The sequence below is a fragment of the Trifolium pratense genome, linkage group LG7 (genome assembly GCF_020283565.1).
Source record: "Trifolium pratense cultivar HEN17-A07 linkage group LG7, ARS_RC_1.1, whole genome shotgun sequence".
Taxonomy (NCBI): Eukaryota; Viridiplantae; Streptophyta; class Magnoliopsida; order Fabales; family Fabaceae; genus Trifolium; species Trifolium pratense.
This window is the reverse complement of record NC_060065.1, coordinates 24,086,238-24,113,718: the sequence shown is the minus strand read 5'-3', so window position 1 is coordinate 24,113,718 and position 27,481 is coordinate 24,086,238. Positions and strand designations below refer to the sequence as shown.

At 32.7% G+C, this 27,481-nt stretch overlaps 3 protein-coding genes across 5 annotated transcripts; 2 read left to right on the top strand and 1 right to left on the bottom strand.

The window, feature by feature from the left end:
* Positions 1 to 192: 192 nt before the first annotated feature.
* Positions 193 to 1,404, bottom strand: LOC123896100 (stemmadenine O-acetyltransferase-like). Its single transcript, XM_045946538.1, has one exon. The coding sequence runs from the start codon at positions 1,402 to 1,404 to the stop codon at positions 193 to 195; it is 1,212 nt and encodes a 403-aa protein (XP_045802494.1).
* Positions 1,405 to 12,480: 11,076 nt separating this feature from the next.
* LOC123897606 (probable methyltransferase PMT2) lies at positions 12,481 to 18,099 on the top strand. Of its 3 annotated transcripts, none has more exons than XM_045948314.1 (7): positions 12,481 to 12,925; positions 13,923 to 14,574; positions 14,960 to 15,170; positions 15,277 to 15,571; positions 16,117 to 16,488; positions 16,901 to 16,978; positions 17,424 to 18,099. In XM_045948314.1, the coding sequence occupies exons 2-7, from the start codon at positions 13,930 to 13,932 to the stop codon at positions 17,653 to 17,655; spliced, it is 1,833 nt and encodes a 610-aa protein (XP_045804270.1). In that variant the 5' UTR covers positions 12,481 to 12,925; positions 13,923 to 13,929; the 3' UTR covers positions 17,656 to 18,099. The 3 variants fall into 3 exon arrangements, with proteins under 3 accessions (XP_045804270.1, XP_045804271.1, XP_045804272.1); XM_045948315.1 differs by having other exon boundaries at positions 12,481 to 13,158; XM_045948316.1 differs by having other exon boundaries at positions 12,916 to 13,098.
* A 2,831-nt stretch (positions 18,100 to 20,930) lies between these two features.
* Positions 20,931 to 23,059, top strand: LOC123897605 (protein PHYTOCHROME KINASE SUBSTRATE 1-like). The gene has a single exon (XM_045948313.1). It carries the CDS (start codon positions 21,164 to 21,166, stop codon positions 22,556 to 22,558), a length of 1,395 nt encoding a protein of 464 aa, XP_045804269.1. The 5' UTR covers positions 20,931 to 21,163; the 3' UTR covers positions 22,559 to 23,059.
* Positions 23,060 to 27,481: the final 4,422 nt, after the last annotated feature.

The window sequence follows — 27,481 nt, the reverse complement described above, 5'->3', positions numbered from 1 at the left end:
AAAAAATTAAAAGATATTTAACCTAAAGATAAAAATGAATAAAATTAAAAATAGGTCTTAAATATAAATTAGACACCTATGACCATAATTTTTATTGGATACAGTCATGTGTGCTACAATAGAAGGAAGACATATCAATTCTTACTAGTATTATATATTATTTTTTTGGTTATGTTTAATCTATTTTGGTGATTAAATTACTACACAATTGAAATTAATATTAGGATTAAGCAAAGCAAATTTGAGGAATTCAGTATCATTTCCCAAGTCATCTAAATGCTTATCAGCCATTGTCACCCATGCCTCAATTCCCTCATATGTTTCCATCAACACAACTGTATTTGGAATAGTTTCTTTGGTACCACCTCTTTGAGCTATCCATAAAGGCTTTCCCCAACCAAAATCAATCTCTTTGAATCCCATATTTCCCCAACTTGTAAACACAAAAGATATTGGATTTTCATTTTCCATACCTTCAAGCATTAATTTAGCACACTCATCACTCCATAAAAACCTAGGATCATTTTTCAATTTTAAAAACAATTCCTCATTAACCTTACCAATTTCATCTTCCAAAATTTTAACCATATCACTAATATTAGTGTCCTTATTGACATTTTCACAAATCATCAATGCTGGCCATATTAAATTTCCAATAGAATTTTGTAACAAACTATCTCCCATCCTTCTTCTCATGTCTACAACATGTAAAACTACCAATGGCCTCTTGCTTTCATCACAAAATTCCTTCATGCATGCTACAATCATGTGCTTGCTTATAAATGAAGTGACTACTTTGTAACTTGTTGGTAATTTTGTGTTAATTCCATTGTTTTTTGTCGACGCGACTTTCAAGTCATTAATTGATTTGTTATCAAACAAGAATCTTCTTGTAGAGCATTTGACTTCTATCTCTAATCCTTTGTTAATATTCATCACACCAGCCCTAACACCAATGGTGTTTCTTGGAGGGAAAGCTGAAGAAGCAATTGAGAAATTTGGCTCACAAATTTCATCATTTGAACCTTTACAAATAGAAGACCATGTTTTCAAGAATAGACTACAAGAATATGCATCTAGTATTGTATGGAGATTGCACAAACCAATAGCTATCCCACCACACTTGAAAATGTTCACTTGGACTAAAATTTGTGGTAATATTTCATTGTAAGGTTGTGTCTTGTTTGGCTCACAAGGAAGCAATTTGTTTATTAATTCCAATTTTGGTGGACTTAAGAACTCTTCCATTTCCATATTTATTGAAGCTTCCATGTAAATCGCGCCTTCGTCGTTGCAATCAATTGAGAAGATATCACTTCTTCTACCACATAGAGGGTAGAAAATTGTTAGTGCCTTGGATAGTGAGTTCTTTAGTTGTGTTGAGACATTTGAGAATTCTTGCATTTCATTGGTTTTGTGATAAAATAAGATTAATGGAAAATATGTGTTTAGTTGAAACACATCAAATAAACATAGTTTATAGGTTTTGTGTTCTTCGGATGTGGGGGATGATGGTTTAATTGTTTCTATTGATGTAATGTTGATTTCCATTGTTAGAAACTAAGAGGCTTACTTTACCAAAAAAAAAAGAAACTAAGAGGCTTATTACAAGAATTGTGTTCATCCTTGTGTGTCTATATTTATTGGTGAACGCTAAGAACGTTAAAAATAAAAAACTACAAGTTAGTATTAATTATCATTTATTTAAACTACAAGTTTTTTTTTTTACTACAAGTTATTAATTATCATTCATTTATATATACTAGTACTACTAGATGTTATATATAACTCCTATTTATCAAACCACCCATATCAAATGTAACACAAAAAAAAAAAACCACCCATATCAATGTATAGCATATGTTTCCTCTCAAAAGAAAATGTAGCACTTCATTGAAAAAAAATTGTTTGATTTTACGTTCAACTTTTGTTTCTCACCGTAGCAATTTTACCGCAGAAAAAATAAATAAAAGAAGCATTTTTCTTAATAGTAAAATAAAAGAAGTTTTTTTTTAAGACTCCAAAAGAAGTTATCAATTGAACTTTTGGCCCTCTTTTGTACCAAAAAAATAAAAAATCAATTGTTGCCATATTTTTGTTGGGAAAAACCGGAATAGAGAAAATAAATGAACGCAATTAACAACACAAGAATATAACGTGGAAACTCCAAATCGGAGAAAAAAAACCACGGCCGTTGTCAAAACCGACAACCAGAGAATAAACACTATGTGAAAATTATTACAACACATAGACTTCACTCTCAATCACCCCATACCCCAATACACCCACACTCTCCAAAGTAAATATTTGAACTACATCTCAAATACTCTTAAACAAGAGCATAAGAGAAAAGCAAAAAGACACAAATATAAACTTAAAGTGTTTACAAGTGTTACTGCTTGGTGCAATTATAAACAAAGAACTTAGGTCCATTATCTAGCTTTGATTTCCTCCTTGCTTCACAATTCTAAGCGATGTGGGACTTTCAATAGCTATTTTTTAACCTCCTTTTTCTTCATTAGCAATGTGGGACTTACATTGCAATCAATCCCAACAATCTCCACCTTGATTGTAATGGTCTTCAATCTTCATTGTCTACACCGACAATCATTATCTTCTGCTTCCATTGTCTATACCGACAATCATTGTCTTCACCGACAATCATAATTCTCATTGTCTATACCGACAAATTAAATTATCATACTCCACCATAAAAAGTACACTCCATTTGGAACTAAACCATCCCAAGATTTTGCTTCACTTGGAACCAAGCCATCCCAAGACCAAGAATTTCATCTCGAAACTTCGCTGAAAATTTATGGTGCAACTTCCATGTTGGCTTTCTCCGGAAGTTCATCAGCCATCGAGATAACCGCATACCTTGCATCAATGTCAACCAATGCCCGCACGCTATCATCACACACCTTGCATCCATGTCAACCGATGTCCATGTGCCACCTGAACAATTTCAAACTGCTCTGAAGCTACCTTCACGCCATTGTTAGGCTCCAACAATTCCAGTTTAGTTACATCACCTAGTAAACCTTGTTTCACTAGTCCAACTAAACTCATGTCACTAACAAGTACCCACCTGAAGATCCACAACTTAACCAAAACATGAGAATCACCACTAGTAATAGATGCATAACCAATAATAGTATAACTATCTAACAAGTATCTACCTACTATCTATGCATCAAAGTTCAAGAAAATACCTCGCATTGTGTTAAAAGAAACTCACTCATACCTTGAACCTTACAAGCTTTCCGTCATCAAGATGAACAACTCCACCTTCAACTAGCTATAGGGATTCAAAAGTATTTCTTCTTCAAACACATGTGATAGGAGCTTCCAAAGTCCATATGACTCAACACTCCACCGATTCTCAACTTCCAGTAGCACCTTCGCATCCTCATAATAAGTTGTTGTTTCAGACGTAACCCGAGTATTGTAACACCCAAACCCAATATTAGCCTTATTCTACCTTTAGAATCTTATTTTCAAAAATTACGCAGCAGATCAAATAAAGTCAAAGACTTAAATCAAAAAGATTGATAAAATATTGGTTCGAGATATTACAAATTACTTCAAAACCTTACTAATAACATTAATTGGTAGAATACGAGTTTAAACAAATCTTTGAATTAAATAAAGTATTATTAATTATACAAAATAATTAAGACCAGAGGACTCTACATATATAAAATCCCTTTTTCCCGTGTCACAATCAGAGCGGAGCTTCATCAATACTCGAACACACGACCTGAGAACCTGGACCCCCAAAGGTCCAGCACATACACAAAACAGAGAGTTAGCAAAATATCCGACTAAGTGCAAGTAACTCAATTACTATCCACACTTGAGTAAATAAAAGTAAGGCATAAGCATATATGTTCATACACAATTCTATCTAATAAGCATACTCATTAACAATATAGCATAGCGAATTAGATAACAAATACTGACATAATTATCAAAGAAACACTTATGTTAAATCAATGACAATTATCAAGCATCAAGTACAAAGGACACATAATTCCTAAATGCACACTAATGTCAATTAGAAATGTATGTCTCCTAATGCATATCTAATGCATGTGGTACCATTCCTTTTTTTTGGATAAACTTATATCCCTTTGCATCTCTCATTTGCTTACCAAAGCGGTTATGCATTTGACCAATTACATTGGATTTCCAACCTTACCAAAGGCCAATCATACAACATGAGTGCATGAAATGTTCACATAGCAATTATATGATATTTACACCTACACATATACCAATATGTATGTACACTATCAATCATAATTACCATTCCAATTAATTATCAACTCCATGATCAATTAACAATTCATATTATGATTCAATCACAAACATCATTGTCAAACATAATGCATTTATTCCATCAATCAACAATCCAATTATCATTGAATAGAATACTAGCATATATTCCTAATTATTCAATCATTTGAATTCACAAAACTCATTTTCTTTCCAAATCATGCTTCTAACATAATATATTCTTAACAAGCAAGCATTATTCCAGAAAACTAACTTCAGATTCGGAATCTACACAAAAAACTGTGAAAAATAGGTTTCAGGTGCATGAACCATCAGAAAGTCAACACTCAGTCAATAGTCAAGGGGTCAACAGTCAAACTGTCAAACCAACAGTTGCGTCGGTCATAGCGTCGATAAGTTTCGACGCAAGGACCTGTTCATACTGCATAATTATTACGCACAAGAATTAGCGACGCCATAGCGTCGACCTATTCGACGCAAACACTATGTTGCATATTTTCAGAAAAACGCGTTTTGAACATGGGTTTGACCCAAAAGTGCTTATTTTCACCAAAATCACTTATTTGAACTTAGGAAAAGCACATACACTTAATACCCAACATATAACTCATATAAAACAACTTAAACATAAGTTAAAAAACACCAAATCATCAAGATTAATCATTTATCTTCAAGTTATTAGATTTTATCATAAATCTCAAAACCCACCATTTTTGCAAAGCTTGAGCAATCAATCAAAAGCAATGACATCATATATGCATCAACAAGGAATATAAACACATTCCCAATTCCCAAATTAACCACAACTCATAGAGATGAAAGAGTTTAGGTATGGAGAAGAAAGGTTCTTCTCCCCTCTTTATGAACCATCTCAAAATGAATAAATTACTACTCTCATACTTTATTGATGTTGGATTCTCTAGTCCTTCATCTCCTAGCTCTTATTCTTCAATCTTCTCCTCTACTTAGCTTTCCTCTTCACTCTTTGTTCTTTCTCTTCTTTTCTCTTTATCTATTCTTTCTTGAGAGCTTCTCTTTCTACCTCCATCAAAATCATAATTTATGACAACCTCTCTCTAACTTGGTCCTTATATAGTTAGGTTTACCCCCTTATTCTTTTACTAAAATACCCCTCTACTAAATGGGTCTAAAACATATTCTAACACCACTTCCCTCATTCTATTCTTAATGAGTTATTTCTATTAAAAACACGTAAACCAACAATTAACACATAATTAATTAATTAGATTAAAAACCACAAATAAAATAAATGCAAATAATCAATTAATTACTAATAATTAAATTTGGGTCGTTACAAGTATTCTTAGCACCGCCTCTCCAGACTGATGTCGAGTATTATTATCACCGCCTCTCCTAGCTGACCTTGTGTAACCCTGATTGCATCAACACATCCTTGACTTGATTTTCTATAAGCCAAACATCAATTTTCTCTAGCCTAAACTTCACAGCGGAACTCCCTCCTCCTGAATCAAACCAAGAGCTCTGATATCAGTTGTTGGGAAAAAACGGCATAGAGAAAATAAATGAACGCGATCAACAACACAAGAATATAACGTGGAAACTCCAAATCGGAAAAAAAAAACCACGGCCGTTGTCAAAACCGACAACCAGAGAATAAACACTATGTGAAAATTGTTACAACACATAGACTTCACTCTCAATCACCCCATGCCCCAATACACCCACACTCTCCAAAGTAAATATTTGAACTACATCTCAAATACTTCTAAACAAGAGCATAAGAGAAAATCAAAAAGACACAAATATAGACTTAAAGTGTTTACAAGTGTTCCTGCTTGGTGCAATTATAAACAAAGAACTTAGATCCATTATATAGCTTTGATTTCCTCCTTGCTTCACAATTCTAAGCGATGTGGGACTTTCAATAGCTATTTTTTAATCTCCTTCTTGTTCTTCATTAGCAATGTGAGACTTACATTGCAATCAATCCCAACAGTTTTCATGCCAAGGTTGTGTCAAACTCCAAAATTCATAAATTTGGTTACGTTTGGGGCTGACTTTTTTTAATGTTTAAAGTTACTTTATAATTAAGATAATATATAAGAACATTAAAAATATAATAAAAATTATACAATGACTACACATAGAAGGTCGTCATTTTATAAGGACCAAAAATATATTTTACTTTAAATTAAATTGAGGCATTTTTGTAAAGAAATTATTAATCATTTGAAATTTAAAAAATGGTCTTATACTAAGGAAAAAGAAAAAATGAAAAAAGTTTTATAATTTAAAAGTATCTAACCGACCAAGATTGATTGTTGTTCCTATTGCACACAATTTTACACTGTTTTTAATTTAAACTGTCAATCACATATCATCGTTTAATCCTTATCTACCTCTAACGTCCTAATCAACTCTTCCTATTCTTTTTTTTTTTTGGTTGATCAATTCTTCCTATTCTAACTCATGCAAGATGTTGAACTAACATTTAGCTACACATATAATAAGTGAGTTATGCTCGCGGAGACGATCCTATTTTGGTGTCGCACCTTCAGTTTGCTGATGATACTCTTCAGTTGGGGTGAAGAGTTGGGCTAATGTTCGGGCTTTGCGGGTTGTTTTGGTGTTGTTTGAGACTATGTTTGGCCTGAAGGTTAATTTTAACAAAAGTATGATGGTTGGGGTGAACGTTCCTGATTCCTGGTTAGGCGATGCTGCGTCTGCTCTGTGTTACAAAGTGGGAAAGATTTTTTTCCTTTATCTGGGTCTTCCTATTGGGGTGATTCGAGGCGTCTGAGTTTTTGGAAAACGGTGTTGCCTCGTTTAAAGAATATATTATCTGGGTGGAAGAGTCATTTTCTTTCTTTTGCTGGTCGTCTGATTCTGCTTAAGTTTGTCTTAACATCTCTACATGTCTATGCTTTATCCTTCTTCAAAGCTCCATCGGGTATCATTTCCTCTATTGAATCTCTTTTAATTAATTTTTTTGGGGGCGGGGTGAGGATTTTAGGAAAACCGCTTGGGTTAACTGGAAAACTATTTGTGTACGTAAGGAGTATGGAGGTTTGGGGGTCAGACAGTTGAAGGGGTTTAACTTGACACTTTTAGGTAAATGGTGTTGGAGGATGCTAGTGGATAGAGAATGGATGTGGTTTAGAGTGTTGGTAGCTCGTTAAGAGATGGAGGGAGGGAGATTGCGAGATGGAGGGCGACAAGGGTCATCGTGATGGCGAGTGATATCGAGTTTTAGGGAGGGTGTTGGTGAGCAAGGGAGCAGATGGTTCGAGGAGCATGTCTTCAAAAGGGTGGGGGATGGGTCTGATACTCTTTTCTGGACGGATTCATGGGTGGATGAGATTCCTATGTGTGAGCGGTTTGGCTGTCTGTATGTCTTGGCAGAGACCAAATTACGTACAGTGGTAGAGATGTTCTCTCTAGGGTGGGGGACAGATAGGGAGGCTTGGGTGTGGCGAAGGCAGTTAAGGGCGTGGGAGGGGGAGATGTTGGGGGAGTGTCAGTCTTTACTTTCTAACATTTCCTTACAGGCACAGTCTTCAAATAGGTGGCAGTGGCAGTCAGACCCCGATACAGGCTACACTGTCCGGGGAGCTTATCGGCTTTTGACTACTCTTGATTCAGTTACTTTGGAAGATGTGGAGCATCTCATTTGGCACCCTCAGGTTCCTTTGAAGGTCTCCATCTTTGTTTGGCATTTACTGCGTGACAGGTTGCCCACAAAGTCCAACCTGGTCACTCGAGGCGTCTTATCTTCTGCAGCACTTTTTTGCGTATCTGGATGTGGGGTGGCAGAGTCGGCTTATCATTTATTCATATCTTACAGCTTCTTTGGTTCTCTTTGGACTTTAGTTCGCACTTGGATTGACATTTCATCGACGGGCTCCACTACTATCCGAGATCACTTTGTTCGGTTTACTTATTCAACTGGTGGATCTCGAGCACGCCGATCTTTTTTGTTGGTGTTTTATGTTGGCCTCATTTTGCTAAAACAAATATTCAAGCAAGATGTTGGATAGAATGCTTTAACATTGGATACAACATTCATGCTTCAACATTGGATACCACATCCAGTGCGCTCTGTTTTCGCGAATGATATATTTTTGCGTAAGATCTTTGAAAGATTTGATTGAAGAATTAATCCACGCTTTTTTTAATTTGTGTGCCAACACACAGGTGTTTCCAGAATCTTCAGTAAGCGATTTATGTGTTATTTGTTCCTCAATATTAAGAGATAAAAGATTTGATTCTAAAATATATTTTGTGAAGATTGTTGTAGAAAATATAAAAGATTTATTTCAAATAAATCTTTATGGTTCAAGGAGATTATTATTGAAAATATATTCAAGGAGATTGCTACTGAAAATATATTTATGGACAATAAATATATTTATGGACAATAAATATATTTATGGAAGGAATAAATATTTGGTGAAAATATATTTGTGGAAAATATATTTTTCTTCTACAAGGTTGTTTTGACCTGAAGTATTGTGCACCAAGGAGCGCCGTCACGTATAATTAATAATGGATCTCGTGACCTAGTTTTGTTTGCTAATCAGATCTTCCAATTAAGGAAACAAAACATTTAATTGAAGATTATTCCTTGAAGGAACCTTTGATCATGCTAAGTTATTGAAGCCTAATTGAAGACCTAGCCCATGCCAGGGTAGGCTATTTAAAAGATGCTGACACCATTGTTCAAGTTAACAAAAACCAGATTTGAGTCTTACAAAGCGTGAGTTTAGGTTTTAGTATTGTGTCAATTGTGTTCTTAGTCCTGTGTTGATTTTCACACTAGATTAGGAATTGTGTGTCTTTGTGTTGTAATATCTCTGGAGCTTCTAAGCAAGGAGATAGTGTGTGTATACCATTCCAAAGCTTATAAGTACGGAAATGGTGTGTGTTTTATGAAGTGTGCCTTCACCTGTTGAAACTAAAAGTGTACGATCACAGAGGCTGTGATTACGAGGAGTTGAGCGGAGGTTCTCATACCTAGGTGTGACTTAGGTAGAATATAGCACGGGTGGTGATTAGGTGAGAAGTCATAAACGGGGCGTTTATTGAGGGCTTTGAACTAATACTATCATAGTGGATTCACTCCTGGATTGGTATCCCCCAGAGTAGGCTGTTATGCTGAACTGGGTTAACAAATAACTGTGTTATTCTGTTTCGTGCATTTTATATTTCCTTATTGTTCATCTAGTTCAGTGTTGAACACAGTGTTGGATCATCGGATCAAACATACAGTGTTGGAGCATCGTGTTCAACATCGTGTTACTTTGGCAGTCTATTTTAGCACACCTTGTGTTGAGGAGGCTGTTTCTCAGTTTATATATATATATATATATATATATATATATATATATATATATATATATATATATATATATATATATATATATATATATATATATATGATTTTGGCTTGTTCAAAAAAAAAAGTTTATGTATTATTTTTCTTTACTAAAAATGATATTTATTCATTCAAATTGAAGAATGCATTGAATAATACAACTTCAAAATTACTAATAATTGAAAATGATGAATCAGCGAAAAAACTCACAACATTCACGTTAATAACATATAACGGCAAAATGCCTACATATGTGACAAAGCCTACAAATATGACGTAATTGAAATGCTCGGAATACCCACGTCTCCGAGTCTGTAAAGTTGATGACATCAAAGTCATTGATTGAATATGCACTGAATGGTAACTAATATGTCAATATAAACCAAACAAACGCCGCACCAAGATGAAAAAACAAAATAACGCCGCAACAAGATGACGACCAGCACAACATCGCACTAAGACGACAAAATCACAAAGAAAAAACTAAATATATGTGAAGTCACTTATTTGAATGAAAAGGAAATAAAAAACAATTTAGAGGAGTGGTTTTGAATTAAAAATTGATCATAAAACCACCTCTCTTTGATGGATGAAGAATAAGAAAAAATTAGGGTTTATGAAAGAAGGGGGTGACTGCTTGCTTGAGAAAGAGTTTATGTATTATTATTAAAGTTAAATAAATTTTTCATCCTTAAAATTATAGCGAACTTTGATTTTAGTTCCTAAAATAAAAATTGGATTTTTCGTCTCTAAAATTTTTTATTTTAGTTTTGGTGTCTAATAACCAATCTATGTCAATATTATGACTTTTTTATTGTTAAGATGTGTCTGTCTATTATATTAGATTTTTGTATGTTCATAAAATACAAAAATTAATTTTTTTTTGTGTTCATATCCGTTATGGACCAAATACAAAACAATATTTTTTTGGAAGAACAAAATATCGTGTTATTATATTTAGGAACTAAAATTAAAATTTTCTATATTAGTAGGAATTAAAAACTTTTTTTAAACTAAACAAACTTAATTCATATCATTAATTAATAATATTTAATATATAAGAGAATAATTTCAAATCTATGAAAAGTAGCTCAAACATTGACCACCATAGCAAGAGTATGAACAATCAAATTCGACTGTTTCCTAACAAACTTAACCTCATCTTACATAAGAAGATGACATGAGAAGAATAATATCGTTAACAATTAAACTAAACTTCGAATTGCCTCATTTTCTCAAATGGATACTGTCAACCAACAACTTTGAGTCGCTTTCAAATTGAACTCGCTCAAAACTACGATGAATAGCCTATTTAATAACATGTAATAGTGTTCATGCTTCGTCTTCCCTACAGAGTAAACAGGTTGCTGCCATTGAATCAAGGTCATCCACAAATTGTCCGTTGGTATCGCGAAAACAAAGACAAGTCACACCGGAACCAACTATAAATGCAACATCAACACTACATTTTATCCACTCCGCTCCTGGTTTCTTCCACCGAGATGAAATGATTTTTAATTAACCTCATCTATTTTTGTGTGACCTCATCTTTTAATAATAAAAAATAGGCAAAATTACACTACAGGTCCTTTATCTTATTTTTTTGTAACATTTTGGTCCTTTATCTTTTTTTTGTAACACTTTAGTCCTTTATTTTTTATTTATAACACTTTAGTCCTTTACTTTTTTATTTGTAATATTTTAGTCCCTTTTTTGTAGCAGTTTGGTCGTTTATCTTTTTTTATTTGTAACACTTTGGTCCTTTATTTTTTATAAATAAATAAGATAAGGACCAAAGTGTTAAAAAAAAAAGATAAATGACCAAATTATTACAAAAAAAAGGACCAAAGTGTTACAAAAAACTAAGATAAAGAACCTATAGTGTAATTTTGCCTAAAAAATATGGAAAATGTCCCGTAAAAAAAAAGGAAAATGCTACTAACATATAACAAACTTTATTAACAAAAGAAAAACATATTAACTAGTATTAACTTTCTGAATTAACATATTAACAGACTTTATTTTCGATAGCAACATATTAACAGTTTAAGAGAAAAGAAAGCTAGCAATTAACTACCTGAATTAACATATTAACACACTTTAATAACTATATAGTTGGTACATAAAAATATATCATTAAGCAATGTTTTTCTTTTGGGGTACAATATCATTCTGCAATAGAAATATATCATTATTAATTGACAAAAAAAAAAATCATTAAGGATGACTAATCATGTCGATAGGAAAAACAATAAAAACATCAAATTCTATTCAATCTGTCAAAAATTCAGTAATTGACAATAAAAATATCGTTTAGGTAACATTTTTCATACCTAATAAATCTATTCTATACGGAAATACTCGTAACATTATATAAGCAAAAATTATTTTTCTAGATTTATTACATAATTAATGTGTTTGGTCTATATTGACCAAATACATTGATTATGCAATGAACCTAGAAAAGTGAGGTTCTAACATCTGTCATCCCACTTATACAATTTTATGCGTGAAATTTCTAACAACTAAACTATTTGATAAAAAAATTTAAATTCTAATTGAAATAATCTTTAAACAAACTTTAATACTTTATGACAAATTTGAATTATCACATCTAACAATATCACTAAATCTGTTAGTAATAATAATTATATTCCTAATATTCCCTCTAGTTCAATTATAAGAAAAAATTCATTTATTAGAAACATTCAAAATATGATGTATCTAAATTATAATATATATAGACTAAAGACTAAATACATTAAATCTTCAATTAGGACGAGAGTATATAATATATTAAAAAATGAAGTCCTAAACACACCCATACTACATAGCATACATAGGATATCTTAAATTAAAAAATTCCCGAATCTCAGTCACAGAAGAAAGAAAGAAGCAACAACGTGTGTACACGATCTACATTTTTTGTCCAATCCTAAATTCAATTCATCTACCAATCAACTCACTCACACTGTAAAAATTAAAATTAAAATTAAAAATAAAATTATAACAGTCTCAGAGATTAATTTTCCAGCACCGCCACCACCACCACCACCACAACAACAACAACACACACAGATTCATTCATTTCATAGCTTTTTCTTTTTAACAACACTTTCTCTTTTTTCCTTTCTTATTCTTATAAATACCATTTACTCATTCTAACAAACTCATTTTCATTGCTATCTATATTTCCATATTCATTGCTACATGAACAGACAAACAAACATCATCATTGTTTCATTCTTAACAAAAACAATAATTAAGGTTGTCTTTTCTTTTTCTCTCTCTTTCTTTCACTCTTCCAATCTCAGATCTCTCTCAACAGTTTCTTAACCCCATTTTCAGATCATTCTTAATAGATCTCATCTTTCGATCCATCATTTCCTCTTTTTTCTATGTCTTTCTTAATTTGCTTATTATTATTTTTGTGATCCAAGGTTCAGTTTTTATGGTTAATTTGTTTCTCAAGTTGCTTTTGTTTTAATTAGCTATAAAGGGTATTACTTCATTTATTACTCTTAATTTAGTTCATTTAAGTTGCTTGTTCCATGAGCTTATATTATTGGGTTTAATTTAGTTTAGATGTTTTGTTTGTTTCTTTTGTATTTTTGTGTATAGCATATATAATTGCTTGTGCTTTTGTTGTTGGATCATTAAAAGAAATGAGTTGTATTTATATGAAGTTTAAGCTTCACACTGTTATGTATAGATCTGAAGCTAGCTTTACACTTTTCTTTTAATAGTATGTATTATATATACTCATTAATAATTTGTTTGATTGCTGTAATTGAAAGTGAAAGAACATGATTTATGTCAAATATGGAAAGTGATTTGTTGATCCATAGTTGGATTATTGGATAAGTTTTTTTTTTTTTTTTTTTTTTTGGGGTTTTCACCACCAGTATCTGGCCCATTGGACCGCCTAATCTGGTTCGGGGTCAGTTCTGGCATCAGTGGTTCCAGCCCCTCCTGATCGCAGTTGCGGGGGATCGAACCGTGGTCTTCCTTACCAAGTTCAATGTCAATCACCACTGGACCAACTAATGATTGGTGGATTATTGCATAAGTTGATTATGTGTATTATAAGCTTAGTACTTAGCTTTATTGTTTTTGAAGATTTAAAGATTTGAAGAAATTATATATATGCTTTGACTTGAGATTTTTGTGCTGGATCTTGAGTGGATGTTGTGGATCATAAACATGGGATTTTTTGGTTTTTATAACTTATGTGTTTCTAAATAAGAATCTGATCTTTTTTTAGGTTCTAGATGGCAAAACCAAGTGCTGCTGATAATAGGACTAGAAGCTCTGTGCAGATCTTTATAGTAGTTGGTTTGTGCTGTTTCTTCTATATATTGGGAGCATGGCAAAGAAGTGGATTTGGAAAAGGAGATAGCATAGCATTAGAGATTACTAAGAATAATGCCGAATGTGATGTAGTTCCAAATTTAAGTTTTGATTCACATCATGCTGGAGAAGTTAGTCAAATCGATGAATCCGATTCAAAGGCTAAGGTGTTTAAACCGTGTGATGCTCGTTATACTGATTACACTCCGTGTCAAGATCAACGGCGTGCTATGACTTTTCCGAGAGAAAACATGAACTATAGAGAGAGACATTGCCCTCCAGAGGAAGAGAAGTTACACTGTATGATCCCTGCACCAAAAGGGTATGTAACACCTTTTCCATGGCCTAAGAGTAGGGATTATGTTCCGTATGCTAATGCACCTTACAAGAGTCTCACAGTTGAGAAGGCCATTCAGAATTGGATCCAATACGAGGGAAATGTGTTTAGATTCCCTGGTGGCGGAACTCAATTTCCTCAAGGTGCTGATAAATATATTGATCAACTTGCATCTGTGGTTCCTATAGATGATGGGACAGTGAGGACAGCGCTCGACACCGGTTGTGGGGTATGTTTATGTTTATTTATCTCAAATTCCTGATGATTTTTATTAAACCTCTTTAGACATGTTTGGATAAACCAATTAATTAAGCATTTATCATAAAAGTTATTATGTATACACTATTTCTATAACAAAAATAAAATAATGTAAAATTGTTTCGATATAAGCTATAAGTTGTTTTTATAAGCTATCCTGGAGAGCTTATGAAAACAAGCCAAAAACAACTCATTGAAATGTCATAATTTCTTTTCATAAGCTCTCTCAAACAGTCTAACAGATGCTTATGCCTATAGATAAGCTCAAATAAGTGAATCCAAATTTGTCTTGTACTTGTTAATTTCATTATTAGCTTCATTGTTTGTATTAAGCAATGTATGTATTCATATGTCAGGTTGCAAGTTGGGGTGCATATCTATGGAGCAGAAATGTTGTTGCCATGTCGTTTGCACCAAGGGACTCTCACGAAGCACAAGTGCAATTTGCTCTTGAAAGGGGTGTACCTGCTGTTATTGGTGTTCTTGGAACAATAAAGTTGCCATATCCATCTAGAGCCTTCGACATGGCTCATTGCTCTCGCTGTTTGATTCCATGGGGAGCAAATGGTGAGAACATCAGAGTTAAACTAACACTGTCTTGTTATCTACAAATTATCAGCTGCAAGTAAGGAAGCATTATTTGAGCTTATAATTTTGGCTGTTCATTTTGCAGCTGGAATATATATGATGGAAGTTGATAGAGTTCTAAGGCCTGGTGGTTATTGGGTGCTTTCTGGTCCTCCAATCAATTGGAAGGTCAACTACAAACCATGGCAGAGACCAAAGGAGGAACTCGAGGAAGAACAAAGAAATATTGAAGAGGTTGCTAAGAAACTTTGCTGGGAGAAGAAGTCTGAGAAAGCTGAAATTGCCATTTGGCAAAAGACTACCGACTCTGAATCTTGTCGTAGCAGACAAGATGACTCCAGTGTACAATTTTGTGAAGCATCAGATCCTGATGATGTCTGGTATGCATATCCCTCTTCTCCCGCTTTTGTTGTTATAGAAATAATATTTAATTATTAATGTTCCTTTTATTTGTCTCTGCTTGCCATGAGATTAGTGCTACCAATAGTGGATTACCGAAAATAAGAGGAACACTAAAAATCTGCTATGTGAAATAGCAGATAGCGTTGCAGACAAATAGAGTAAACCGCACAGCGATTGAAATAAGTCTAATATATATAAAAAAGACATGCTGGATACAAATAAAAAATAAGATGGAGACAAAGCATACCTCATATATGGAAAGGTTTAGGTAGTACTCTTCAGTTTTTCTGTTAAAAAAAGTCATGTTTGGCACACTGCATCAGATATTGACACTCTTGTTATAAGAATCTGATATTATCTAGTTTTGATATTAGATATTGACACTCTTGTTGTATCGTATTGTATTGATATTGCCTCTATCGATTTTGAAATCCTATAAATATCAGCAATGTTTAATCATGTTTAACTTCGTACAGAAATTAGAAGTTTACTGACTTGGAATTGCTTTGTTCTGTGGCAATAGGTATAAGAAAATGGAGGCTTGCGTTACTCCGACACCTAAAGTTTCTGGTGGTGATCTTAAACCATTTCCAAACAGGCTATATGCCATCCCTCCTAGAGTTTCTAGTGGCTCTATTCCTGGAGTTTCTTCTGAGACATACCAGAATGATAACAGAGAGTGGAAAAAGCATGTTAGTGCTTACAAGAAAATTAATTCACTCTTGGATTCCGGTAGATATCGCAACATTATGGATATGAATGCTGGTTTGGGTAGTTTTGCTGCAGCTATTCATTCGTCGAAGTCATGGGTCATGAATGTTGTACCAACTATAGCCGAGAAGAGTACTCTCGGTGCAATATATGAGCGAGGACTGATTGGCATCTATCATGATTGGTATAGTTTCTTAACTATTCCATCCTATTTTATTCGTGTCAGATCTTGATCTTAAGTAGTGTGCTAATGCTATAAAATGTGCTTTTTTATCTGCTGTATTACAATTTTAGGCTTAATTGCATATTTGGTCCCTCACGTTTAAAAAGTTTCAAATTGGTCCCTTATATTATTGATTTCAACATAAGTTCTACCTTTCCGTTTCTAAAATTTCACGTTACACCTTTCTAAGTTGTCCACGTATGCAAATATGTTTGCCATGTGAACGATTTAAATTGAAATTTGACTAAAAGGACTAATTTGAAACTTTTTAAACGTAAGGGATCAAATTGAAACCTAAAATAAACTCAAGGGACTAAATATGTAATTAAGCCTACAATTTTTTTCCTGATTCATTTGTTGCTTTTCAATCCAGGTGTGAAGCCTTTTCCACATATCCAAGGACATATGATCTCATTCATGCTAATGGCCTCTTTAGTCTGTACAAGGATAAGTAAGTGTTCCTTTGCTCATATCGATATTCAGCTATTCGTCTTGTTAAGTTATATTTCCCCCCTCATATCTTATATTAAAATCTATACACTACCCACCATGATAAGTAAATATGTGTGCACATATTTTCTCCCTTTTTGCCTCTTGTTATCATTAACATATAGTTTTGTACTCGTGCTAGCATCATTATAAAACGATAAAAAGATAAAATAATTGTGATCTTAAAAAGGCCTCATGAAGATTATGGTTATGTGGATATCTGATTATGCATTCAATTGTGTCTGATTATGATCATGTGGATGTCTGAAAATGCCTCATGAAGATCTTAGGTTCAATTGTTTCTTAGCATGTCATTTTAGCAGAAACACGTGTTTTTTAGCATTCCAATTCTCTAAGTTGTGTTGTTTCTTGTGCCTCAAGCATAACTATAATGTGATTGAATACAGATGCAATACGGAAGACATTCTTCTTGAGATGGACCGCATTTTGCGACCAGAAGGTGCTGTCATAATCCGCGACGAAGTCGATGTATTAATTCAGGTAAAGAAATTAATCGGAGGAATTAGATGGAATATGAAATTGGTTGATCACGAAGATGGTCCTCTTGTTCCTGAGAAAGTACTAATTGCTGTCAAACAATATTGGGTTACTGATGGAAATTCCACATCAACACAATAATCACCCGAAAAACAAGTTGAAATTACATCCCTACCCTTTTCTATATACAACAATAGTCAAAGAGTTCATATGGTTTTGATTCATCATCACAACTGTGGCAGAGAGTAGGGTCTAAAGAACTTGCTCCAAGTTTATGCTACACAAATCAATTTTGGTGTTGAATTTAATTTAACAATGCAGAATGTTGCATTCAAGAATAGGAGCACCCTTCTCTCTATGCCACTATCTCCCCTAATAGTTTTATTTATTTAAATTAAATGTTTTGCTTTGTAACCAAAAGAAAAAAAAAAGAGAGTAGTTATATTTCTGCATTTTAAGTTGTAGCCAATCCATTTTGGTCAATTGTATTGATGGTAATAACTTTTCAACATTTTGTAAACTATAGGTTGCTATTCTTCATTTACTTATTTTTAAAACAAGGAGAATGTTAACTTGTGCCCTTAAGGCACATGTTAAGAAGTTAAATGTGAAAAATATTTATTGAACTTGTGTTGTATTCAATTCTCTAAACATTAATTCTTTGTATCATTAAATGCTATATTTCTATTTTTAGGTAGTTTAACATGTTCCCTTAGTGTACAAGTTAACATGACCAATCTAACAGTTCCTTACATGCTTGCAATTTACTAACATTCTTTAGTGATTCAGCTTTGCCTTACTTTCAGTTGTGTTGAGAGACTAAATTACATTTCTTATAGAAATTAAATTTATATTATTATAACAGTACAATGGTGTTACTGCATTGAAGAAAAGTTCAACTATCAAGTACATATTACTATATTAGCCCCTTATCTTTGATGTTTTGACTTTTTTAAAATTCTTCTTTGATTACCGATTCTAGTTGGTTTAGTGATGATTGACGTTGGACTTGGTAAGAAGGATCATGGTTTGATTCCCTGCAACTGCGATCGGAAGAGGGTTAAAACCACTTGATGTCATAACTGATCCACGAACTAGAAGAAAAAAAATTCTTCGATTTTTTCTTCAGGCAAAACTAATGTGCAAAAGTAGCGCATGATAATTAAGACATTTTTATTATGTTAATACATCAAGATTATCACATTGTTTGCATCAATCCAAAAATTTATTCAAAATAAAAAAGAAGAAAAATTACAATTATTATGGGGGGACTTAGGTCAAAAAATAAAGTAATCATCTTGAATGTTCATCTGATGTTTAATAAAGGGATCTTCGATTGTGTTATTTGGAAACGGAACTTATTATGCATCTTCTTGATATAGTTGACAGTTGAATGTAAACGGAGTTCGTCAAATCATAAATCTTAGAATTAGATTTGGAATCTTAATCATTGGATTTTTATTTTATTTTTTAATTTGGAGTGCTTGCCACAATTCTATTTTGACTCTTTCTAATACTTGTTCTATTGAAGAAACTATTTTGCATTGAAGCTGTTCGGATGTGGAAGACCCTTGAATATCAGAACGTCGCTTTAGTGAGATGAGTTTTCAGCTTTGTTTGACTAATCATTTAAAAGGTTCAGGTGCTTATACGTTTGTTGCGGGTCTTTGGTGGAATTTGAGGGCCTGAAACATAGTTTGTGTTGGCAAAAAATCTATCAACTTGTTCAAGATTGTGCTGGAAGTGCAAAAGCTTACTTAGATTTTTACCTCTTGTTTTCCTGGTTCAGTCCTTGGTAATAATCATGCAGATGGATAACTTGATATCATATAGTGAGGATATGGGATTTGTTTGGGTGTATCAGAGGTTTTGTGATATTCGGATTCTCAAACTGTTATCAACCTCATTTTGAAAAACTGTAACACGTTTTACCGTTATACAATTGTTATTGCAAATATTTAGGATATGATGAAGATAAATTGGGAGATCACTCTCTCTATAGGGAAGGAAATTGTAGTGCAATTTTTTTTTTTTTTTTTGCTAAATTTGAATCGATGACAATTAACTTGTTATTTGTGTTTGTTTGTGCCAGGGGAAGTCGCTCGCTAGTGCACTGCACCTCACCCAGGGTTCACGTCGTTAGGTCAGTTCATGCTTCGACGCAGTCTCGTCCCAAAACTTTGAAGAGCATACTCCTAATTACTTATGCATTGAGGGTGGTTCACCTTTGAGACAATTTTTTTGTTTTTGCTGTTTTATCTTTCTTTGCCAATGTACCAAGAAAACCTAAAACTCAACTATAAAATAAAAAAGGAAAAATGATAGTTTGGAAGACCAACCTATTTCTAAAAGGATCATCATTGAGAATGATATTTAGAACCACCCCTCTTAGAACTGGTAGCTAGTATCCACTGCTTGTCCTTTTAGGTAACTTTGTTTTTAATTTCTTTCTTTGATGTTTTGATTGATAATGAGTAAAAACTGGTTCATCATCATTGATAGAAAGTGGGATATTGTCAGTACTTTCATCACTGAGAGGTCTACATTAAACTCATTTTCAATACCTTCATTATTTGGAGATGCATTAACATCCCCCTCTACCAAATCTCTAATAATTTCTTAAGATTGTGCATTATTGACCACATTTGCTAGTTATGTCTCAAGAACAAACCATTTTAATTAACCTGAGTATCTTGATTTTTACTAATGTCACCAAATTATTGGGAGATGGATTAACATCCTTCATTATCCGGAGATGCATTAACATCCCCTCTTCCAATGTCACCAAATTTTACTATTTAATTTTTTTCTTTTAAATTAACAAAGGGATTAATTTGCACCTTACATTTTGTTAATATCAATAAATTAATATTATTTTTTTGTGTTAATCCAGAGTGCATGAATCAAACTTTGGTTTCAAATTATTTCTATTAGGAATTAAACTCGGGTTTTTCTGAACGATTTGTCCGAGGAGGAGTTCATTAACCACTTGAATCAAATGTCTTAATTAATAAATTAATAGTTAATATCATTGTTTAAGAGACAGTGAATAATATTAGTTTAAAGACAAATTAGTCCAATTAATTTTTTTTTTTACAAAGTCCAATTAATTTTTATAAAAGACAAAAAAAAGTAACTTATTTTGTAACAAAATCCTAATAACTAACACTTGCTTATAATTTTGTTTTTCTATCCATATATAATACTCACTAAATATGTTCCAATTCATATTATTTGGAAGACAAATACCAACTTAAAAAAAAAAAAAAGAGTTTATATATAAATGAATTAATCCACAAGAAAAACTATGATCAAATGTGAATTAGGCTATAGAAGCACATGACCCCACTTTCTTGACACTTGCATACTCCACTAGCCTACATATAGTGCTACTCCTTAATATACACTTCACATCCATTCATCCCTTCACTTTAAATTCTCTCTTGTCCATTTTCCTTTATCCTCTCTCATCCCACCTTTAGCCTTTACATCACATAACATAAATTTTCTTTTTCTCTTTAAACACCTAAACAATTGTTCAATATTTTTTTCTATTCCTTTCTTCTCAAATTAACCTATCCTCAAAAGTTCTATTGGGCCATTTTCTCTTTTTTTTTTTTTTTTTTTGTGTGCTCAATTTCTATCAAATATGTTTACTTCCAAAACAAGCCTCCATCAGATACAAACTTTCAACCCTCAAAATAACAACCTTCATGATGCTATTTTCTCTCCATATTTGAATATCAAAGAAGGGAATTATATAGGCAAAAATGGTGAATCAAGCCAAATAATTAACCCGTTTATTAACCACAGAAACTCTCCTCTTCACCAAGTGGAAAAAACAGAAGAAATCGGAGTTTTCGGAGCCGAAAAATACTTCAACAGAAGAGAGGTTGATACTCCAAGAGTTTCAACAAAGTACCTTCCTCAGAGAGATGAATCAATGGCTATAGAAACTAGAAAATACCAAGTTGAATATGGAACTCCAAGTATTAGTTCTGTATCAACATGGAATAGCCAAAGTGCACTTTTAAAGAGTGAAGTGAGAAATTCTTTAAGGAATAGTAAAGAAAAAGTGCATGCTAAAAGTGTTCTATCAAGTCTTGGTTTAACATGTTCTTGTTCTGATAAGAATTCTGTTGATATCAATGACCATGCAAGTGAAATCAGTTTTAACAAAAAAACTTGTAATGTTCAAGGCAAAACAACACCAAAAAAAGTCTTCAATCTTGGTCTAGATAATGATCTTTCAGTTAAAATAAGAAAGCCTAGTTCAGAACTTTTCATCAATAAAGATGTTTACTTTCAAAAGCAAGAGAAGTTAAGGATAGGAGGATTAAACAGTGAAAAGAATAGTTTGGCTTCTAACTCAAGAAACCATCTTCCATCATTAGATGAAGTAAAGACACCAAGAAAATCATTGGAAGTGTTTGGATCACCAAAGCCAATATTGATCAATAACAAGAGATTGATATTTCCTTCCAAAATGGAAGAAATTGTTGATGATGATGCTGCAAGTGATGCAAGTTCTGATTTGTTTGAGATTGAGAGTCTCAAAGGAAAATCCTCCAACAATTTTCTCACTAGACAAACATCAGATGCTGCTTCAAGTTGCGTTAGTCCGAATAATTATGCGCCGAGTGAGGCAAGCATAGAATGGAGTGTGGTGACTGCAAGTGCTGCAGTTATGTCAGATTGTGAAGATCAAATGTCTGAGTTTACAATAAGAAGTCCAATAAAGACACCATTGAAGCCAAAGATCACTAGAGAGACACCTAAGCGGCGTCCCGGTACCTTGTTGGGATGCAAGAGCCACAAAGCTGTTAGAGTTGCTGGTGATGCTTTCATAACATATGAGAAACAAAGTTTAAGTCCTAAAATTGGTAACAGAAACAAAAACAGTACTAATTCTCAGGTAGCAAGGTTTCCAGGAGAGACAAATATTGGTGCAAAAACAAGGCATGGACAACAACATGGTTATAATACCACACCACCATTGATGGCTTCTAACTCACCACATGCTTCAAAATTGCTATACATTTAGCAATATTTTGCTATGTAGCACCGACAGTTCAGATTTGAAGACATGTTTAGTGTCTGACATGTGTCAGTGTCTAATTGACATGTGATTACATTCAATTATATCATTTTATTAAATTATTAGTAGTGTCGATGTGTCAGTGTCATGTTCACAGTACATGTGTTGGTGTTTCATAGATAATTTGAGACTTTTTATATTGTTTTGGAATATTTTCATTATGAATTTGTATAGTGCAAAGGGCAAAGAGGTATGGCTTGAAAAGTAAGTATGTTTTGTTGTGTAATAATAATGTTGATGTATTTTTCTGTTTGCATTGATATTATATTTTGTTTGCATTAAGCAATGGCAGCTTATGGTTAAAAAGTTGATGAAAATGAATGGTTTGTAGTCATGCTTTTGGTGTCATATAAAAAAAGGGAAGTGAAATGTGGCCTCAAATATTGATTACATGAGAAAATGTCCCTTCCAATGATTCCTTAAGCAAAAAATTGGTTCTATTGTATAGTTTTGTTTTTATGCACTTTGTTGGATATTTGGTACAAAATGAGAATAAAACCAACTAGGTAAGTTCATTTAGAATGGACTTTTAGCAAATTTTTCACTTTTGAAAATGGGTGTCCCCTACTACATTTGATTGTGTTGTCGGCTATTGAAACAGTGTATTCTATCTTGCAATGACGACAAAAGGAAATAATATGAAGTTAACACCTTAACCATCAAATATAATGAAAATAAATAAAAAAACACACTAGGGAAACTATATATATATATACATTTTGTTTTAGTGCCTCTATTTTACAAAACTTTTATTTTATCATTGTTATATAATATTTATTCATCATTAACAGTGTTATAAATTTTCATGTTTTTGGAGGGAATTGCTAGAACTTTAGATAAAATAGAATTTTAGGAAATTCAAAAACTTCAATTGAATTATGATCATTTTTAATTTTATTTTGATAGACATAAAGTAATAAATTCTTCATTTTTAAATTTCGATCAAATATTTTTATGAAATTTCAAAAAATTGAGCACCAATTTCAAAATATGAAAAATAAAGATCAATTTGCAATTCATTGCAAATTAAGGACGGTTTATTATTTGTTGAAAAATTATAGGGACCAATTAACAAAATTTGAAAAATACAGGTGTAACTAGTAATGTTTGTCTTCCCTTTACCATGGATGCAAACTGGTGCTAGGAAGTAAATGAATAAACTTTGAAATTTCCTATTCATTCCAACTCATTAAATAAATGAATAAACCATCATTTTAAGTTTTAAAGTTTGAGGGGCACAATCTAACCCTCTTAGTTTGGTCAATGGGTGGGGTGGGGGGTGCGGCCGACGCATTTGTTTTCCGCAACTTGTCTAATCGCATCCCCATGCAATGATATGTTTTATCCAGTTTGGCTAATCGCATCCCCATGCAACGATATCCTTTTTTTTCTGTTATATATTATGAGGAAAACTCGCATTTTAGATTTATTGAATAGGACTTCCATCATTACAACCCTAAAATGAATTAGTACTAATAAAAATTCTACAAATAAAAAATTAAATTCTTAACATGTTTCATGGCGTGACATCAACTTTCACAAATTACGAAATATTTTGGTGTCACTTAATAGAAATATTTAATGGATGGAAATTTTTTGACTAAAATTAGACTATTTAAAAGAGTAGCTTGATATTTTGTAAATTTGAAGTCTCAAAATATCGAACATTTATAATTTCAGGACTTAAAAATGGTGGATTACTCTTAAATAAATTGATAGTAACAACACAACTTCAATATAAAAAAGTGTTACAATCATTCTTCCACTCATAACATGAAGAATACTAATGATGGGGTTATAGATCACACAGCTGTCCAATAGAGAGTTTCTCTAAAGGATAGAATGTCTTTACAGTGACACACAACTAACTATAGTGACACCAAAATATTAGGACCAAGGAATTTTTTGGATGCATTAAATTGCAAACTACCTCTTAAATATTGTGGTCCTTTTAGCTACCATTGGTCAGTAGCCCTTTTTTTCGGTTGTAAAAGAATGGTAGTGAGAAGTACCCTTTACTATGATAAGACTTTAGGCTTACACTCCATTCAAATTTATCTGGTCACAACTACTCAACTATAATCCTTAAGCATCATACAATCCTTATAAGAAAGATTTTCCACTAATTAACAAAGTTTTATCGAAAGATTTTTGGGCCTTCGCCAAATAATTTAAATACGAGAAATATTATTTGGACACAATTTTTGAGACAAAAATAAAATATTTATGGACAATTTTGTTATTTCATGTTCTTTCTTCCACCCTCATATCATTTCTTCTCTACTAATTTCTTCATATTTTTTATTAGGGAAATGACAAAATTGACCATTAATGTTGTATTATGAAAAGTTTTTGGAGTAATAAATTTTTCTGAAATATACTCATCCATTCGTGACAATATTTAACTGATATATTTGTCTAAGGAAAATGTTAACATGTGCACCAAAGGCACATGTTAAGAAAGCAAAAGTAGAAATAATATATTGAAATATGTGCATTTAACTTCTTAAGCATTAAATTTTTTTCTAACAATAAATGCAATTTTCTATATTTAGAACCTTAACATGTGCCTTTTATGCACATGTTAACATGACCCTTTGTCTAAAGATAAGAGATATATGGGATGGCGACGTTTGTAAGGTTGTGACTCTGTCAACCTTGGTACCCACTAACATTATGACATTCATCCAAGGGTTAGCCTTAGCCCTGTGTTTTGTTATTTCTGTGGAAGATACTTGGGTTTGGAGTGTCAGTACAAATGGAAAATTTATAGCAAAGAGTAGGTATAATTGGCTTTTACCTAATCATCATATTGAAAACTCTCAATAATATATCTTGGTCGTAGATTTGGAAGTTACTCTCGGCTAGTGTGCAATTCTATGTTTGGCAAAATTGTCACAAGTGTAACACCCCATAATTTAGAACTATTTCTTTTATTGAAATTTAGTTAATTTTAATTATTTTGATGTGCTAATTAATTAATGGAAAATTGAGAGTGGTATAATTATCATAGCAGGTCGGTCCACAGGACCAAGAGTCGTAGTGTCTTGTTATTATAGATGATAGTGTGTGAATGCTGTCAACGCCTAGCCAGTGTCATCTGTTATTGTGTGTCAGTCGTGTGACTCGTGTCTAATTATTGGTATTTTTCTCATGTTTTAATCTTGATGTTTGCAATCACACCTGCACATTAGTCACCGTTTATTTTATAAATTTCTTACTGAGTTTCTTGAGCTTGTTGCTGCTAGCAGACATGTTTTCCTTACTTTACGTTCCTATGTGATTCTTGCTTAAGGTTTGTGATTCTTGCTTTACATTAAATGTAATGAGTAGTTATAAGAAATTAAATTGCTAATGTTTTGTGTTACTATCTGATTTTTACTTTTTTTTTATGCATGGGAAAGGTGTGGGAAATATTAGTTAGTAAACAATCAGCATCAACCTGTAAATAATGTGTGCTAGCTAGTTGCCTTGTGAAAATCTTAGACAATTTTCGAGAACGAAAATTCAAAAGGAGAGGAAAAATTATAACGCCCCAAAATTTAGAAGTGTTTCTTTTATTGAAATTTAGTTAATTTTAATTATTTTAATGTGCTAATTAATTAATGAAAAATTGAGGGTGTTACAAGTCCCTCCGGCCCCACTAGACTATCTTGTGTCATAGGGGTGTTCGGGTAGCGGAAACTAGCTCATTCTGCAGTGAAGAATAAACAATTCCTCATTGTCTTATGTTATGTCCTCGCGTTGCTGACATTTGGATTTGTTTTGGGGTCCAAGATGATGAATCAATGTGTCAAAGTGTTGGCTGGGATAATATTTTAGATATCCTTGTAGCCTTAGTTTAGTGGTTGAGGTAAGTACCTTAACACAGTTGATTATGTCAAATATTTGGATCTCTCACAATAATTTTTTTCTAGGGTGTTCCCCTATGAGGTATCAAATCATATCAACAATCATTACATAGTTCTAGGTTGCTCTTTGGGCGTTTGGAAACTCCTCCCATTCCATTCCCCCTCACCTGATTCGTGAGGTGGGTTACAATAACGGGGATTAGGATGTCATGGTTCTGAATGCGGACGTGAGTGCTCTGACTAATATAGTCAAAGAATCATTTTCATGTCGCTTTGGCTCACCAGTAGCACCCTATTGACAGTGTAAAATAGTATGCCACATGATATTCAACTAAAAGTCATTGAAATATTTAGCCATATTTTATTGTTACATAATCTTGTCAGCATTTGAACCATCTACTAGTGCTAATAAGATTAAGGAGAGGATTAAGATTAAGATTGGTGATTTTAGTGCTATTGATGATTTGGAAAATAAATAAAGAATTAATTTTAGGCTGGTTCTATTTATGCTACCAATTGTTGGTCGAGGATGGTTGATTTCATGTTAGCTATGTATGCAATTTACAGTACTAACTTGCCAATCTATTGACATTATATATATCTCTCACATATGATACAATTAAAATAGAAGTCTAATGAAAAAGAGTGGCAAATTAAACAAAGTTTTTTTTTTTTGGGTAGATAAACTAGAAATAATTGTTTTCAACGATAATTTTTTTTTTTTTTTGAGAGCTTATTGATATCGTGTACTTGTTTATTTCCATAGCCGTCAATTTTGGAATTCTTCACATCCAAAAGGGTCATCACATGATCATGGTGTGTCTTAACAGCTCACAATTTGCAATGAATTAGTTTCTTTTATTTGTTTTGGAAAAGATAGCAATGAAATAGTAGTTCACAATAAAAATTTAATCATATTTTTTGCAACCTTTTTTTCCTCTCCATTTCAAAACTATTCCGAGGGAATGATGATATTATTAGTTACATGAGGAATTAACTTACTCAAAAAATGATGTTG